The 18,074-nt window shown below is 43.2% G+C and overlaps 1 protein-coding gene across 4 annotated transcripts in view; it reads right to left on the bottom strand.

The window, feature by feature from the left end:
- SDK1 (sidekick cell adhesion molecule 1) overlaps positions 1 to 18,074 on the bottom strand; it is a 584,684-nt gene that overhangs the window by 129,043 nt on the left and 437,567 nt on the right. For all 4 annotated transcript variants that reach the window (XM_035130977.2, XM_035130978.2, XM_035130979.2 and 1 more), the window contains exons 20-22: positions 12,581 to 12,679; positions 5,856 to 6,047; positions 4,644 to 4,765 (exon numbers count right to left, since the gene is read on the bottom strand). In XM_035130977.2, coding sequence (XP_034986868.2) covers positions 4,644 to 4,765; positions 5,856 to 6,047; positions 12,581 to 12,679 — 413 coding nt within the window. The remainder of the gene's footprint in view (positions 1 to 4,643; positions 4,766 to 5,855; positions 6,048 to 12,580; positions 12,680 to 18,074) is intronic.

The following is an 18,074-nucleotide window of genomic DNA, read 5'->3' as shown; positions in this document are numbered from 1 at the left end:
CAAGGGAGAAACATGCCAAGAGGAAGGCACGCTTGGCAAATCCACACCGTGATCAATCCCCCCCCCCCCCGGAAACCAATGTCCCCACTGTGGAAGGATGTGTGGATCCAGAATTGGCCTCCACAGTCACTTACGGACTCACTTTTAAAACCATGTTTATGGAAGAAAATCTTACTCGGCTACGAGAGATTGCCAAAGAAGAAGAAGAAATGGAATGCCTGTATGCATCATTCAAAAGGGACCATCCAACTGGAAGCAACCTCACTACAAACGAATGGTCAGTATAAAGGAATAGTCTCAGGAATTCAGTATTTAATCTTAAAAGTACCATATAATATGATTTATAGAAATCTGCAGGTGGGAAGGAAGGAGCAGAGTTTGCCTGACAGGAGAATAAATGAGGAACGGCCAGTTGGAAATAAATAAAAAAATCTAGGACACCACAGCAGAAACAAAGCGGGACATTGTTCAGAGCTAATGGAGGGGAGTATTTCTCTGAGGCACACTTAAAGACTTAAGGTGAGAAAACTCTAGAGTATTTCATTACTCAGACACATGAGTGATTGGAAGTATATTGTAAAAGGCAATTCATCCTGTACTACCCCCTTGTGGCCTATAATTTAATGCTCACACACCCAGACAGCCTGTTTAGCATAGAAACTCATGAAACAGAATCTAAAAGCAGATTTCTCCACTGAGGATGAGATAAACTCCTCAGCGAGCTGGACTACAGATATAGAGGCAATTCCTGTTGTGGCTTTCTTTCTTCTTCCAGCTATTTCACCACTTCCTTTACTGCACTGCAAAAACAAACAAATAAAATGAAAATCTGAAGCAGCTCAAAAGCAAAAGAAGAGAAGTCATCTTTCAATCTTGCTGACTGTTTCACATCCTCGATTGATTTTTTTATTCCCCTAATGGGGCAAATTCTTAAATAATGCATACAGACAGATTAAGGATGAGGAAGGCCCAGGGGTGTATTATTATTTGGGGGGGGGGAGGAAGGTAACAAACCTGTGGTGTGATTAGTATTGCCTTTCTCCTCACAGGAGCTTTAAGATGTATTTCATTTCACTTTTAATTTGAATACTGCCTTTCTATATTATTATAAGCAAGGTGGCTTACAAGCTGAAAAAAAGACAAAGATCACACACCTTTCAACAATCTGATCCAATACGAAAAAGTCACAATAAAATGTAACTTTGAAATGAACAGCTAATGCCAAATAAAGTAGTATTCAACAATCCATTTGAATACAATAGTATGAGAGGCACAGAATTGCACAAGGCACATGGTGTCTCCACGTAGAGAAAACTACACCTGTTGAATTATATCCTACTAGGTAGGCATTAAAGGCACAGAGTCTTAATGGGGGGAATATATTGCGAAAGGCTGGACTGGATGAATCCCAAGCCGGAATTAAGATTGCCGGAAGAAATATCAACAACCTCAGGTATGCAGATGACACAACCTTGATGGCAGAAAGTGAGGAGGAATTAAAGAACCTTTTAATGAGGGTGAAAGAGGAGAGCACAAAATATGGTCTGAAGCTCAACATCAAAAAAACCAAAATCATGGCCACTGGTCCCATCACCTCCTGGCAAATAGAAGGGGAAGAAATGGAGGCAGTGGGAGATTTTACTTTCTTGGGTTCCATGATCACTGCAGATGGTGACAGCAGTCATGAAATTAAAAGACGCCTGCTTCTTGGGAGAAAAGCAATGACAAACCTAGACAGCATCTTAAAAAGCAGAGACATCACCTTGCCAACAAAGGTCCATATAGTTAAAGCTATGGTTTTCCCAGTAGTGATGTATGGAAGTGAGAGCTGGACCATCAAGAAGGCTGATCGCCGAAGAATTGATGCTTTTGAATTATGGTGCTGGAGGACTGCGAGATCAAACCTATCCATTCTTAAGGAAATCAGCCCTGAGTGCTCACTGGACGGACAGATTCTGAAACTGAGGCTCCAATACTTTGGCCACCTCATGAGAAGAGAAGACTCCCTGGAAAAGACCCTGATGTTGGGAAAGATGGAGGGCACAAGGAGAAGTGGACGACAGAGGACGAGATGGTTGGACAGTATTCTCGAAGCTACCAACATGAGTCTGACCAAAGTGCGGGAGGCAGTGCAAGACAGGAGTTCCTGGCGTGCTATGGTCCATGGGGTCACGAAGAGTCGGGCACGACTAAACGACAAAACAACAACACCTTGGTTTAGATGGTAAATGTAAAGGGAGGGCCTGTTTTATTTTCATTTTTTTGTACATCAACTGTCAGGGGTTTTGCAACTACTCTTGAGTAACGACCCTCCACATGCTTGTCTTTCAGGAACTTTTATTGGTGCACATTATTTACAGTGAAGTGAGCTGCTGGTTTCATGTCTCATCAGTCCGAATCAGAATCCGGCACTGCCCCCTTTCACGACCTTGACCAACATAAGAGTCGCAGGACAGCGAACCTCCTCCCCTTTCTCCTCCTCCTTAATTCCAGTGTCGGGGGGGGGGGAGAGAAGGTCTCCGGCCTGTCCTCTCTTTCCCCCTCCCTCTCTTCCTGTATGAGGAGCAGTGGCTCTTGGATGTTGCCAGAGCTCTGGCACTCCCTCTCCGGCTCCTGACTTTCCCCTTCCGACCCTTCAATTTCATTACTGCTGGGAGATGGGCTGCTCCTGATGAGGGGGGGGGGGCTGTTCCCTATAAGCCCTCCCCCTTACATCCACTAACAAGGTTTAGCACACAAATACTGATAATATCCCTTGGTATGATGTCTCTCCTCCTCCTTGCACAAGAGGCTTCCTACCCAAATCATAAAACCCAGCACAACGTTTGAGTATTTCTTAGTCCCTAACCAGTTGCAGAATTCCAACATTCCAATTGAAAACTGGTTGATGGGAAAGACAACAGCAACCAGTTAGATGCCTTAGGAAGTTCACTGACAGGGGATGATGGAGGGTCCCTCTAGAGACTGGTGGGGTTTTGTGAGTATATTCTATAAGGTGTCAGAGTTGCAACAAAGAACATTAGTTGTGGATTTCCTACTTTACTAGTTCTGAGGTATGAAAAGTGACAGGATTTCAGCAGGAAACTATGGGACATGCACAGGTTGGAAGCAAAGCAGTATAGCCTCAAACATTTGCAGGTGTAGACAGTATTGAAAGCAGGATGTTGTACAACCACCCCAATACCACCATGGGCACAAATAATCAGGAATGCATAATTAGAAAAATCTCTAGTGGGGTGCTAACTGTGGTGCCCCTATTGTTTATCATATACACAGTAATAAGAGATATATTGAATTTAAATCATGGACAGTAAATTGCATTTGTTATCCATTGACAGACTTAGGTTCCAGAAACTTGCCTAATCCATTAAAAGAAAGAAAGAAAGAAAGAAAGAAAGAAAGAAAGAAAGAAAGAAAGAAAGAAAGAAAGAGATTGAACGAGAGAGAGACAGACAAATAATCATTCCCAAGGCCAGTGAGCTGAGGCACATTTTTATATTTTTAGATCCTGTACAATTGCAAATGTACTGATAGTGACATAAGCATCAAACCTTAATAAAGTGCTCAAGATGGAAATATTTTTATACAGCCAAGCAGGAAGATCATGCTTTTGAAAATAGCTTTCATCTAAATGCATTTCCTAGCATTCCTCCCTTGCTCTCCCTTTGAAGAAAGCTAATAGCTTACACACTCTTAATTATCAATTCGGTGGATTTAAAGGCAACAGTAAATGCTCTCACCTTTGCCCCTGTTCTCTGAATAGAAAGGAAGGCCAGCCTTGTTCATTGTCTGTATGCAATTTCTGTTCCTTCTTAGTGGAGAAACATCTATCCCCTCTTTTAACAGGCATCCTGTTACCACTTCCCTGTAGCAGAAAAGCCAACCTCTTGACTCCCCTGCAAACCAGGCATATCCATCAGCTCACTTGCTAACTACAGTGGTCCCTTGGTGCTCAAACTTAATCCGTTCCAGAAGTCTGTTCCAAAACCAAAGCGTTCCAAAACCAAGGCGCGCTTTCCCATAAAAAGTAATGGAAAACGGATTAATCTGTTCCAGACTTTTAAAAACAACCCTTAAAACAGCAATTTAACATGAATTTTACTATCTAACGAGACCCTTGATCCATAAAATGAAAGCAATAAACAATGTACTGCAGTCACACAATCAATCGTTCAGTAGCTGAACTGGGTTCCGCAGAGTCACAAAAACAAAAGAAAAAAGCTGCAAAAACAAAAACGCAAAATAAATAGCAAAAACAGACAGACCTCAGCGTAACACTCAAAACGGAAGTGTGGCACTCAAAACCATAGCTGCCAAGTTTTCCCTTTTCTCGTGAGGGAGCCTATTAAGCATAAGGGAAAATCCCTTTAAAAAAGGGATAACTTGGCAGCTATGCTCAAAACGGAAGCTTAACACTCAAAACGGAGCAGTTTTGGCTTCCAAAATAAGTTTGCAAACAAAACAACAACATTTTTTCAAGGTGAATCACCAACTTCAATCTTGAACCTTCTCAAATTGTTTTTAGGAGACTCACGTGGTCATACTCTAGCAGCTTAAAATCAAAGGTGATCATAATTTTAGTTCGTCAGAATTCCTTAATTAAAATGGAAATCTTAAACCCCATCCACAAATATTTTGCATACCTGGCCTTCCACTATCCATTTGGAGATGGATGTTTTTCCATCGTACCCAGGCCGGAACTGAAGGGTGGCAGAGCGAGGGCTGATGTTGGAAATGACCAAATTGGATGGTGCACCAGGAAGCTCTATATATGGCAACACACCAAACAGAAAGAGAGGGAGAAAAAGAACACAGAGTGAGGGGATAAATACAACTCAGCATTTCAACAACTTGAACAGCTGCTATTATTATTATTATCATTATTATTATTATTATTATTATTATTATTATTATTATTATTATCTATACCCTACCCATCTGGCTATTATTTTCCAGTGGCAGATCTGAACATCAGAAGTGATCTACTGGATCGCAAAAGAGCCCATCTGGTCCAACATCCTGTTTCTATCTCTGGCCTCCAAAGGAATGACAAAGAAGATATGAAGGAGAAATTCCTTCTCCCATTGTCACTCTCCAAAAATTGATAGTAACAGGACTATTGACTCTGAACCAGGACATTGGAAGTTTTGAAGATGAACCATTTTCTGCTATGGGTATGAAAAGAACCTTTTACATCTTATATGTGCATTTGAAGCTTGGCTAAATACCTCAAAGCAAGCGACTCATTGGTAGAAATGGGATTGCCAGAGAAACAAAATAATAATAATAATAAATGCATAATGATGCAATTCTGGTCATTGTGTGTGGATAGTAAGGCACCAAAAGTGGTATGAGTGCCTTCTCCTCTCACCTGCCACTCAACTCCCCACATGGGCTACCTTCCCTGAGAAGTAGGAGAGGGGAGGAGTATGTCAGCTCAGCCTATTTTCTTCTCCGCAGCCCCGGCAGCTTGCTATAGTTCAGATTCTAAGCCTCTGCTTCCCATCTTGTGCAAGGCATTCATGAACGTGTAGGTGCAAAGGCACTGAGTTAAGGGCACTGCATTAATGCAGGGACTCGATTCCTTTAACTACTCATTTCACCATTAGCCTTGAAAAGGCCCAAGTCTAACCTCCCACCCAAATCTTTCCTGAATCATGTTATATGACAACCATGCACTGCAAATATTAAAAATATATACCAATGTAAATACATCTCCTGCATTTCCATTTTTCACTTTACTTCTGTAAGTAGCCCTTGTGATCGTTTGGCATTAAAAAACATAGAAGAAGAATTAATTATACCCATCACACACCAATATTTCTGGGGCTGTTCCGATTTCTGCTTTTACCAACCTGGAGGAACACCAGACGAAATGGTTGATGAAGTGACCATGCCGGTCCCCTTTGACGTCTCTGCCGCTACCTCTATCGTGTAAGTGGTGAGAGATGACAAGCCTGTAATTTTGTACTCAAGGGTTGTGTTAGCAAGAGTGCGAGCAAGACGCGATTCATTCCTGCTGTACACCTCCCAGGAGATTTGGTAGCCTGGAAAGGGAGGGGGGAAAAGGACAAAGAAATAAAGCATCTGTTATCAGAGGCGTCTTCCATGCCTGTTCCCTGTGCAGTCTTAAAAATCTGTTCAAAGAACAGCTCAGCGACTTGGCCAAGGAGCCTCCAGTGTGTTGATACTCTCCTTAAATAAAAAAGCACTTTTCTATGTAGCAATGTTTGCTCATTAAGCTGGTGTCAACTGCAGCAAAGCAAAGGGTCCTGCCCCCCTGGGCTGAAGGAGCTTCATCAGCCCATTCTGCTGCCCACGGGGCTTCAGAGAGTGACATACCTACAGAGCCCTCAGCTACGTTTGCAACCCGAGGGCGACTCAGTGGCAGCTCAGTTCAACATCCACCTCAAGCATCAGGAAATTCTTCCACTTTTTATTCCTCTGCTCCTCCCACAAGTAGCTATTCACACATGTGTAACCAACAGGTTCACATGTGTTGTCCCCAACATCTAGGTTTGAGGGTTATTTCCTGTGGCTCATAACCAGATTACAAGTATAGTACAGGTGTAAACAAATGTTAGGCACACACACACACCTCCCTCTCTGTCCCTGACTCATGGTGGCATCTTCAGTTGCTGGCAGGAGGGACTTACAAACACTTCCTTTTGTGCCATGTTTCTTGGCACAAGTCTGCACTTAAAGCTCTGTGTCCGAATGGTGGTTTAATTTTTTTTAAAAAAAAAACCTTGGTGCTTTCCCCAGAAACCTGTGTTTTAGTGATCAAAGGCCAATCAGTTTTTTCTGCGGATTGCCGTTTGCTCCAATTCAGCAGTAAAACATGGGTTTTCCTAGGGAAAGCACTGGGATGAAAAAAAATCCCAAATGCTCAGATACTGAACTTTAAAGCCCAGACCTGTACAGTGGAACCTTGGTTCTCGAACGTCTCCATTGACAAACGATTCGGAACCCAAACGCCAAAAACCCGGAAGCAACTGCTTCTGTTTTTCAACGCCCTTCGGAAGTCGAACGGCTTCTGCTGCGTTTTTCCTTTTTTCCCCAATGGATTTTGCTCACCACCCATTTATCTTTGGTTTTCGAATGTTTCAGAAGTTGAAAGGTCATAGAATCATAGAGTTGGAAGAGACCACAAGGGCCATCCAGTCCAACCCCCTGCCAAGCAGGAAACACCATAGAAACATTCCTGACAGATGGCCATCAAGCCTCCGCTTAAAGACCTCCAAAGAAGGAGACTCCACCACACTCCTTGGCAGCAAATTCCACTGCCGAACAGCTCTTACGGTCAGGAAGTTCTTCCTAATGTTTAGGTGGAATCTTCTTTCTTGAAGTTTGAATCCATTGCTCCATGTCCGCTTCTCTGGAGCAGCAGAAAACAATCTTTCTCCCTCCTCCATATGACATCCTTTCATATATTTGAACATGGCTATCATATCACCCCTTAACCTTCTCTTCTCCAGGCTAAACATACCCAGCTCCCTAAGCCGTTCCTCATAAGGCATCGTTTCCAGGCCTTTGACCATTTTGGTTGCCCTCTTCTGGACACGTTCCAGCTTGTCAGTATCCTTCTTGAACTGTGGTGCCCAGAACTGGACACAGTACTCCAGGTGAGGTCTGACCAGAGCAGAATACAGTGGTACTATTACTTCCCTTGATCTAGATCAGGCATCTCCAAACTGTGGCCCTCCAAATGTTTTGGCCTACAACTCCCATGATCCATAGCTAACAGGACCAGTGGTTGGGGAAGATGGGAATTGTAGTCCAAAACAACAAGTTTGGGGATGCCTGATCTAGATGCTATACTCCTGTTGATGCAGCCCAGAATTGCATTGGCTTTTTTAGCTGCTGAATCACAGCAGCTTCCAGAATGTATTATGTTTGAAAACTGAGGTTCTACTGTACCTGGAAAGCACTGCATGAAATGAAGTCCAGATGAGCCCAGGGCCATGTTGCATGTTTTGACAGAGCAGCATACCATATATACTCGAGTATAAGCCGACCCGAATATAAGCCGAGGCACCAAATTTTACCTCAAAAAAACTGGGAAAACTTATTGACTCGAGTATAAGCCGAGGGTGGGAAATGCAGCAGCTACTGGTAAATTTCAAAAATAAAAATAAATACCATCTTATGCCTTTCCCAGCTGTCAGCAGCGGGGTGGGGGGAGAAGCGGTGAGGAAGGATCCCTTCCCCGCCGCTTCTCCCTCCCCACCGCCTCGCACAGAGCAGGCATAGGACAGGCGTTCGGAGAGTCGCAGCGCAGCGCTTCTCCGAACCCCCAGTCTTGTGCCTATCTCCGCCGCTGACCTGCCTGACTCAAGTATAAGCCGAGGGCGGCTTTTTCAGCACATTTTTTGTGCTGAAAAAGTAGGCTTATACTTGAGTATATACAGTAAATCTTATAGTGAGTCAGACCATTGTCCCATCTAGTTCAGCATCGTCTGCAATGATTTCAGGCAGGCGTCTCTCCCAGCCTTACCTGGAGAGGCCAGCAGGGATTGAACCTGGGACCTTCTGCATGCATAGCAGATGTTCTCCCACTTTCTATTAAGCAAGTCATTATTACCCTTATTAACTGCAAACCAGCCAACCAACAAATACATCTATCTCTCTTTCCTTTCCTGCCTCTTTATTTATTTGTATTTTGAGGATTTGTTTACTCATCTAGATTCTCTATAGCTTCAGGGAATCCATCTACCACTAGATCTGCTTTGTAGAAGCTTGAAAGAGTTTGAGATCAATCTCTTAATGGTGGTGACATTATTGGTACTAATATTTTTTAAAACAGTTCAACAAACCAGAGGAAAAACATCTTTGCATCTTTACACAAGTGACATCTTGTAGTAGGCAAAAGCTACTGACATCGATGAGACCTTATTGAAAACCTTACAAATGAGATGCTAATCGACGCAGAAGAACATGCTGAGAATTTTAAAACAATATGTGGGGGGATCTCTACAGCTGCCCTTGCATATACTTTTTTAAGCAGGGTGGATCATTATCTTGCCTTTTCAAACCTTGTGCAGCAAAGCCATTGTCCTTATCTGTGCAGCACCTGACCCTCTAACCTCACTTTTCTATTGTAGACTTGCTTGTTAAGCCATTCACTCCTTTGCTCTTTCATTTCTGCCTGCCTTCTGTGAACTTTCCAGACTGTCTATAACCCAATTTTCTCAATTTTGCTTCTGATTTTGCTTGTTCTCCTCTCTCCCTCCTCTGAACCCCTGGTGACAACTTTATTAACTCTGGAGCACATTTGTGAACCTTTCTTGTGACAGCGGAGATATAGCTGGTTGGAAAAGTTTGCTTGATTGCCACTTCCCTGGTGATTAGGATCAGGGCAGGAAGGCACAGGACACTCTTGAAGGGATAGGATGCGAATAGGATGTGATTCAAGCCTACTAGCGTAAGAGAGGACAGCTCTCCAACGACTAGTTTGGTCATGAAATAACCACATTGGCCCTTCCAGACTTGCTGATTGACAAACTTGGATAGGATAGTATTTTCAAGGCTAAATAATGATGATTTTGACGTGATACACCATCATCTGCTATCTCTTATCTGAAAATGGTCTCAGAGGTGGAGACATAAAATATATAAAGGAATAACTCGAGTGATTTCTAATAGTAAAAGTGTCTTCCAGGAAGGTCAAAAAGATTGCTGCATGCTTACCACAAATCTACAGAATAAAAGGATGTCTTATCTGTTTTGTATCATATAATTGCTGAATTTCGTATGGCACACTCAATTTTTCCATGGACCTCTACTGCCACGTGACCACAAAATCTATGTGAGGGCAAGATATTTTGTTTTGCACTCTTATCCTTATGAAAGTTATCTTCAAAGGCATGGCTTGCCCATCTGATGAGCTCTACAGCAGTTGAAGTACCAAAGCTTTATCCTGTCACCCTGCCACAATGGTTGTGTGAACTGGCCCTGAGCAGGCAGAAAACCCCACCAACAACACACCAAATGTTCTACTTCTGCCAAACCAGATAAAAAGAAAACACATGGATCTCAACCTTGCTAGGAAGGAACTGAACTCGCAGAAGAAACTCTGAGGTCCAAAGGAAGAGGCAGGTGGAAGGAAGTTTCTTCCACCTGCCTCTTCCTTTGGACTTTTTCTAACTTTTAAAAGGCAGAAACTGTGTGAGATGAGTAGCATCCTAGAAGAACTGAAGAGGCAGAGGCAATTGGGTTTTATCTGACTCCAGTTTCAGACAGGAGAAGAACCATTCCTTGTTCTCTGGCATTAGCCCCTTTCTCCATAAGCTGCAGCCTAACTGAAACTAATGACCAGAAGAGTTTCAGAAATAATTTTCTGTTGATCTGGAGTAAATTCTGTATGAGAGAGCAGTACATCCAATCACAAACTGTCCGTCTGCATCCAGGCCCTCATAAATCAGAGTTTGCTGAGGGAGAGAGGGAGATACTGAAATTTACAATGAGAGCAACGGGCAATTTACCAAAGCTGGCTTGCTCCCTCCTAATGCCCTCTGCGCTTTCCTCTCATTCCGCACGCTAGAATTAAAAACCAAGTCACAGCAAATGACATCCATGCACAGAAGTGATGAAGTGGGAGCCTCCTAAGCACTCTTAGGTTTCTAAGCAGCATTGGATAAGCCACTGAACCATTCAAGGGAAATGAATGATTTCGCCACCTCCCATCTCCCTGCCTTAAATGCAATGTTCACCGTAACAGGGAAACTTTTTCTTCCTTATAAACCTTGCCTAACATGTCTCTAGGCCTACATTTCCTCATAAATAAAAGGGATCTTCACTTTCCTCCCCCTTTCCTAAAATAATTTGATTCAGGTATAGAACGAACTGTCACCTTACTAAGCCCACTTCAAAGCTTCTGTAGGACCTGCCTGCATCCCCTTTGCCTAGGGACATCTTGTTTCATCTTGTTCTCTGCTTTTTGTTTTTTAGCAACCACATGGACTAGCCCTGATTTTCTCTAGGAGGAAATGTTTCACAATGCGTCCACAATGACATGACACACATTCCACGATGGAGTCATTACTGGTCTGTTACATATACTTTTAACACTAAAAACCACAAATAACCACATTTAACAGTCTAAAACAAAACAAAAAATGCAACATTTTTAAAAAATCTACATGACAGAGGGGAATGAATAAAGCAATCCACCAATCAGCATTTCACCTCACCCCTCTCAAAAGCTTGGGCAAAGAGATGGGTCTTTAATTCTCAATAAAGTTTGGGCATAACACACCTCTGAGAGGAGGTCATACCGTAAGTTGGTTGGTGCTTGAGCTCAGCACGTGGGTATGATTTCATTGCCCAGTTGCCACATTTTGGGTTGAAAGCTTCCACCAATTGTTGGGATCACTTTCAAGCAGGCAGGCAGGCAAGCAGATTTTATTGTTTTTTGTGACCATATAATTTCCATAGAAGTCTCCAAGTCAAAAAACACCAAAACGCATTTTTTTAAACAACAACATTAAAATACATTTTGATCTGGCCTGGCAGCCCAGTGGTCGGCATCGTCTTCACCTTAGTTTTCAAAGGCCTGTCTGAACAGGAAAGTCTTAGCCTGCCAGAGGAAGGATAACAAAGAGGGCACAAGTCTGGCCTCTCTTGGGAGAGAATTCCACAGTTTGAGGGTAGCCACAAAAAACGCCCTGCCTCTCTTGTGCCACCACCAACTGGGCCTCTGTTGCTGCTAGGACTGGGAGGAGGGTGCTCATTCAAGGATCTTAACAGCCAGGCAGGTCCATATGGGAGAGACAATCTTTCAGGTAGTGGGGTCCAAGGCATACACATAGACCCAATCAAATCACATGCATGTGAGAAATACATGCAGCACAGAAGGTTATTAAAACTTGATAAAGCTTTTTGTCCAATACCCATGCTGTCTCTGTGTGGGGAGACATATCCGCTGCTGTGTGGATTACCAATAATGAAGCAATGGGTGTCTTTGCATTCCAAAGGTCACAAGTTTCATGTGCATAAATAGCAAAGAAGCACGGCCCAGTGAAACCTCTGCCACCAACAGCAAAAGAAAACACATTCTTTTGGAGCACAGCATACATGAAATTCGTAATTGGAATTTTTGGTCAACAGGGAACTAACATGTTCCAGACCCAGAGGGCCAATATGAAGATTAAGATTTTAATGGATTGTGATGTCCTTGTTATAAATTCAACCCTAAAAAGTCTTGACAATTGGAAACAGTAGCTCTCCAACCTCTTTGAGTTGCAGAGAAACAGAAACTACCGTGTGCATGTCATTGGGGTGGGGGTGGGGGGACATGAGATTTTACAAGCTCAAATAGATTGTGGGGAGCTAAATTGCCCCACAGACAACTTTTCTAGAGGCCATGACTGTGAGCTGGTTGTAACTTCCCAATGACCTCTCAAAACAGGCCTCTGCTGACTCTTCAAGCTTTAAATAGTAGTAGCGGCAAGCTTGAATTCTCCGCCAAAAGCTCTCGATAAAAGCTGGCCATATTGATCACTGTACTGCAATGAGTTTCTTTCTTTCTCTCCGATTCCCCTCCCCATCTTTTCGTAAGTGGCTGCTTGCTGATACTTGCCTGTAATGATGCCATTTTTCTCTACAGGTTCTTGCCAGCTGACCTTGAGAGAAGTGTCCAGAATCTCGGTGAAACTCAGGTGCCCCACAGCTCCCGGCCCTGGCAATCAGAAAAGGAAATCTGTTATAACAGGAGAGGCCCTGTTCACTTCAGATCTGATTTAGCCAAAGGGAGAAAACAGGCACCTAGGCCAGGGCTACTACCAGCAGAGAGCGCTACCAGAGCAATCAAGGTGCTAAGGACCATTCTAATTATCATCTGCATGAATGATTTTACCCCATCCTCCTTTCACAGAGCTAAGGAGTGGCAGGAAGAGATTTAGCCACACTGGTTGAAAGTCTCTTTTCTTTATTGAATATAATCAGATCGAGCTGAATCCTCAAAAGCAGCCTCATGTGCTGCTGCCCCTTAAGGAAACAAACCATCTTGTTGGAGGGTGTGTGTGTGTGTGTGTGTGTGTGTGTGTGTGCGTGGTGTTGGGCTCACATCACCACATGTGGCAGACCTGTGAAAAGGTGGTCACATTCTGAGAGGTTGAAAGAAATTAGAGGCATAACTGCACAAAATATAGTCAAAGGGCATAGTCGCCTTTACTTAATCATTACCTAGTGGTCAATATGAATCTGCATTTTAAGCATCTTTTTGGCCAGCTTTTATTAGCAGCCAAGGCAGAAATAGCTAGATATTGGAATTTTTAGAGGCTATGCATTGACCACATGGTCTAAAGAAGTCTGGCAATTAACATGGATTGAAAAAACTGACAACTAAGCTAAAAACAGAAAGGGGAACAAAATGAAAAGACCACCTTTTCATGGATTGGCATGCTTTTATTATGCACAGCACAAAAGAAGAGGGCATAGGACCTCATCCACATTACATTTCTTTGGTTGCTGTGCTTGCACACAACTGGAACTGCCACACAACTGGAATATGACAACTTAAGGGGCGTAAGTGTGAATGTAACAAGCTCTGATGTAATTCAATCCCATCTCTTTGGACAGGATGGGTTTTGTTGTTTTGTAAGAAAATAAATTCCATGTCATATTTCTTACAGGATTGTTATTTCACCTTCACAACAAAGTCTTTTAAAAAGGCCAACCACCTTTCCCCCATGTCTTTTGCAGGTGCTGAATAAATGTCTGCAGTGTCGCGTACATTTGAGCAGGGACTTTGCAATTGTGAAGGGCACATGGAGGTCAAGGATATCCACCCACTGCTTAGAAAAGCCCATTCCCAAAGAGCGCTTTCAAAATGCCACTCACAGGGCAAGGATCTTCAGCACATGCATGTAAAGGGGCGGAACTTCTAAAGGAAGCTTTGCAGCTTAAGCTCAACAGCACTTAAAACAGTATTCACTGGTGGGCAATGAAAACAGTGTAAAATAGAACTAGCGTCCAAAAAAATGTGCTGTCGTAGTTCAATCTTGATCTTCAGTGAAGGCACATAGACTGATTTGTGGGACTGCTAGCTCTCCTCTCTTCCACAGATTTATTGATAAGAGAGAAGCTACTGCTCACTTTACATTCACTATGCTTCTAATACTTGGATCCTTGCCAGACTGGGCTGTCTTCCTGCTCTGTTGACATCAGTTGGCAATTCACATTCTGTTTCCTCTTCACTTTTGCACAGGCTCTGATTCCTCTCCAGCTATGGAGAAGAAAGATAGCTAAGAGGCTAGTGCTAGCCAATTTTCGATTCTACACCTGGAATTCAGGGGACACTGTTGAAACTTCATTCTTCATCCTCCAGTAATCAAGGTATTGCACAAAGAGAGATTCTCTATTAAGGGATGCACCATGACCCAACTCTGGCCATAGGAGTGTCAAATTCAGGCAGTCTTTTGCATCAATAAGCCAGAGTGGCTCAGAACACACTCATTTGGTCCTAAGAAAGCTTCCACATCAGGCTGGCTTGCTGATCTCAACAACTAGGGAATTTTATTCATGCTGTGCCTTGTTGCCTATAACCACTACCAGCAGGGGAACTTATCTGTTGATTGACTCCTCTTCAGGGACATTTGAGGTTTCTCTCTATCTTGGAGAAAAACAGGGGGAGTGAGACCATGCTGATTCTCCTGGACATCTCAGTGGTTTTCAGTGCAATTATCCACAGTATTCTCCTGAATAACTGTCTGGGATGGAAAGTGGAGACACCAAGTTATGGTTGTTGCATTCCTGTGTCGACAGCCAAGTCCTGAACATGGTGGTGAATGACTACTGCTGGGGTTCCTGATGTTTATGCCATTGGTTCCCAGAGGGCTATATTCTGTCTTTCTGCTACTCAACATACCCATGCAACTTCTAAGTGAGGGCATCCAGAGATCTGGAGTGAGCTGTCATCAATATATGGATGACACCCAACTCTGTTTCTTATTATCATCAAATCCAGATGAAGAAGTCAAGTCAAATTTATTTGCAAAACACCACTGGTCATTACAAAAATGCAGACATAATTGAGCTGATATATATATCAAATAATAAGTGATTCACCCATACATTAGACTCCATTTGGCATGATAATTTTTGTCTGATCCATTGCATGGTAGAGCAAACACAGAAGCATTATATAATACCAACCAAAGAATATAGTCTTTAGGGAAATCACACTTCTGAAACTAGTGTTTGCTTTGGGAGGGGAAGCACTGGAGGATTCCCCCCAAATGCATATAGAAAACTCTGCCCCCATTCATACACTCCAACTCTAGCAACATGACAAAAATTACAGTGTTAATATTTACACTTTTCACTTCATAGCAGAAGGAGCTTTACAGGCATCTCAGTCATGTCAATATCCAGTACTTTTCTATCCGTGGCCTGAGCCCTGGTGCTTTTCTTGCTTCCTGTTGCTCTACAGCAAAGGACTCAGCTGGGTCCCCTGCAACTGCTAGGTGGAAATTGCTATTCTCTTCCTCCTCCTCCTCCTCCTCCTCCTCCTCCTCCTCCTCCTCCTCCTCCTCCTCCTCCTCCTCCTCCTCCTCCTCCTCTTCTTCTTCTTCTTCTTCTTCTTCTTCTTCTTCTTCTTCTTCTTCTTCTTCTTCTTCTTCTTCTTCTTCCTCTGGCAGCAAACATAGCTCAGATTCTCCTGCAGTGACAAGAAGAGCTTCCCTTTCACCGCTGCGTGGAGTTGACTGTAAGCTACAAAGCCTTTCCTATCCAAAATGGACAGGATGATGAAGTCAGGAGCTTTTATGCACCATAGTCTACCTTGAAGGAAGAAGCAGTCAAGCACAGAGAACTACAGGTAGGCAGAGTAAGTGGGTTAGAATGATCCTGGGTGTTTGTATTTGTGCGTGTAAGTGAGAGAGAGTGGAGAAACAAAGCAGTGAAGAGTGTGCATCTAGCCCAGTCCTATCTACTTGTCTGACTGGCAGCAGTGAAATGATGGAAGTGCATAAAAATGACGCATGGCACAGGGAACATGAAAAGAAAAAAAGCTTTTCTCCCTCTCTCATAACACTAGAATTTGTGGACATCCAACGAAGCTGAAGGCTGGAGAATCCGAGACAGATAAAAGATGCCTGTTTCCTACAGGCACCGGCCACTTTGAGAACAAGATGCTGGACCAGAAAGGTGATTGGCCTGGTCCAAAAGGCTTTTCTTGTGTTCTCATGTTCAGTTCTTGCAAGAACACAAGAAACTGCCTATATGTCCATCTAGCCTACTATTCTCTGTTCAGATTAGTCATGGGTCTCCAGGAGCTCACATAAAAGCCATTCATATCACTAGCTAGCAGTTTTTTTAAAAAAATATCTTAGTAACTGGACCTGTGATCTCCGCTATGCTAAGCAAGTGCTCTGTCCTTCAACTAAAGTCCCCTTTCTTGCCAAAATCACAAGCAGAAATATTTCCCAGTTCTAATTCTAATTGCCAAGGACAAAACCTGGGAGTTTCTACATGTGAACTATGAAATCTCCTGCAGAACTATGGTCCTTTCCTATGTGCCATGGTAGAAAAGAATCTAAGAACTAATCTCTTGTGGAGCAGGAAAAAAAGAAGAGGGGGAGACAGAACAACTGGCCTAGAGCCATGTTAGCTGCACACACTTAGCAACCACCAGATCAGTTGTGCTGCTTTAATGTATGTCAATGGAATTTTTGAAGCCTTAAAAATCAAATTATTTCTGATGTAAATAACAACAGTTCTGTCTTCTGCTTTGCAATTCCGAATTTAAGTAAACACATTTGTAGTTAAGCAGCTTTGCAGATATCCAGTGGTTAGCCTGCAATCTGCTAGCATGCAAAGGTTCTGATGGCAGAAAATCTGTTCTTTGAACACAGAAGTATCTTTCCCAACAAGTCTCTCCCATGGCCAATTTGTCAGCATTTGGAATCAGACTTCTTTAGCACCGAAGCTGTCTATATGATTCGTCTTTGTAGGAAGAGTGACGAACAGATGGTTATTCTCGAGGCATTGGGAAAGGAAATAACCACATCAAGAAGCTGTTCATATCTCCTGCATTGTCTGGGTTTGTCTCTACAGCAGCAGGGGTGAGATTTCAGATGGGAAGTGGGGAATTGAAGTGAAGAGTACTTGTGCTGAACACCAAAGAAAATGTTTATTCTCTCTGCAGGCTTTGATAAATTAGGCCAGGGAAAGTGACAAAATAATAATAATAATAATTCTAATACACATCGCTGCAAATTTGACATGCTATGCATGCCTTTTCCCCTTGTTTATTTTTAAATAAGATTTGTAAGTTACCAAGATGTTCTGAATGGAGCTTTGTTGGGAACAGAACTGTGCTGTCTCACGATTAAATTTTGAATCTGGTGCTGAGTATCTCAGGGCCAGCTGTGTTGAACTGGGACAGCCAAGTACATTCAAATTGCCGTAGCTATAGGGAGCCTCAGGTTCCAAATCCTCCTACAACAGTAGCTGTGAGGCAGAGGAGACAGATCCATTCCCTTGTCCTTCCCATTTGAATCTACTGGTACTGAAACCCACATCTCCTGAGCTCCAAGGAGACACTTCTGCCATCAGACTCTGATGACTGGACCAAAGACCATAGACCTGTAAGTTCAGGGAAAACCCGAGGAACTTTCCCTCAAAATGCCCCTGCAGCTTAAAACCCATCTGCTTAGAGTAAGCAAAAAGAAAGAAAGAAAAACCCAGACCATTGACTGTGCCCAGATGCAGCACTCAAGGTGTAGATTTTCCATCCCAGCAACTGAGCAGAGACTCTAAAACAGGCACCCCCAAACTTCGGCCCTCCAGATGTTTTGGACTACAATTCCCATCATCCCTGACCACTGGTCCTCTTAGCTAGGGATCATGGGAGTTGTAGGCCAAAACATCTGGAGGGCCGCAGTTTGGGGATGCCTGCTCTAAAAACCTGCCCACTGCTCCAAGACACAGTTGAGGCAACTAGAATTTTCTGTCTGCTAACCATGGTCCTGAGCCAGCACCTTGGTCTTTGTCCATGGTCCTGATCTGTTCTAGAAACCCAAGTTTACTGTCTCTATCTTGCTCTGGCAATACCTTCCCTTGTGGCGGTG

The sequence above is a fragment of the Zootoca vivipara genome, chromosome 14 (genome assembly GCF_963506605.1).
Source record: "Zootoca vivipara chromosome 14, rZooViv1.1, whole genome shotgun sequence".
NCBI classification, from domain to species: Eukaryota; Metazoa; Chordata; class Lepidosauria; order Squamata; family Lacertidae; genus Zootoca; species Zootoca vivipara.
The sequence above is the reverse complement of the archived record's forward strand: the minus strand, read 5'-3'. Positions and strand labels throughout refer to the sequence as shown.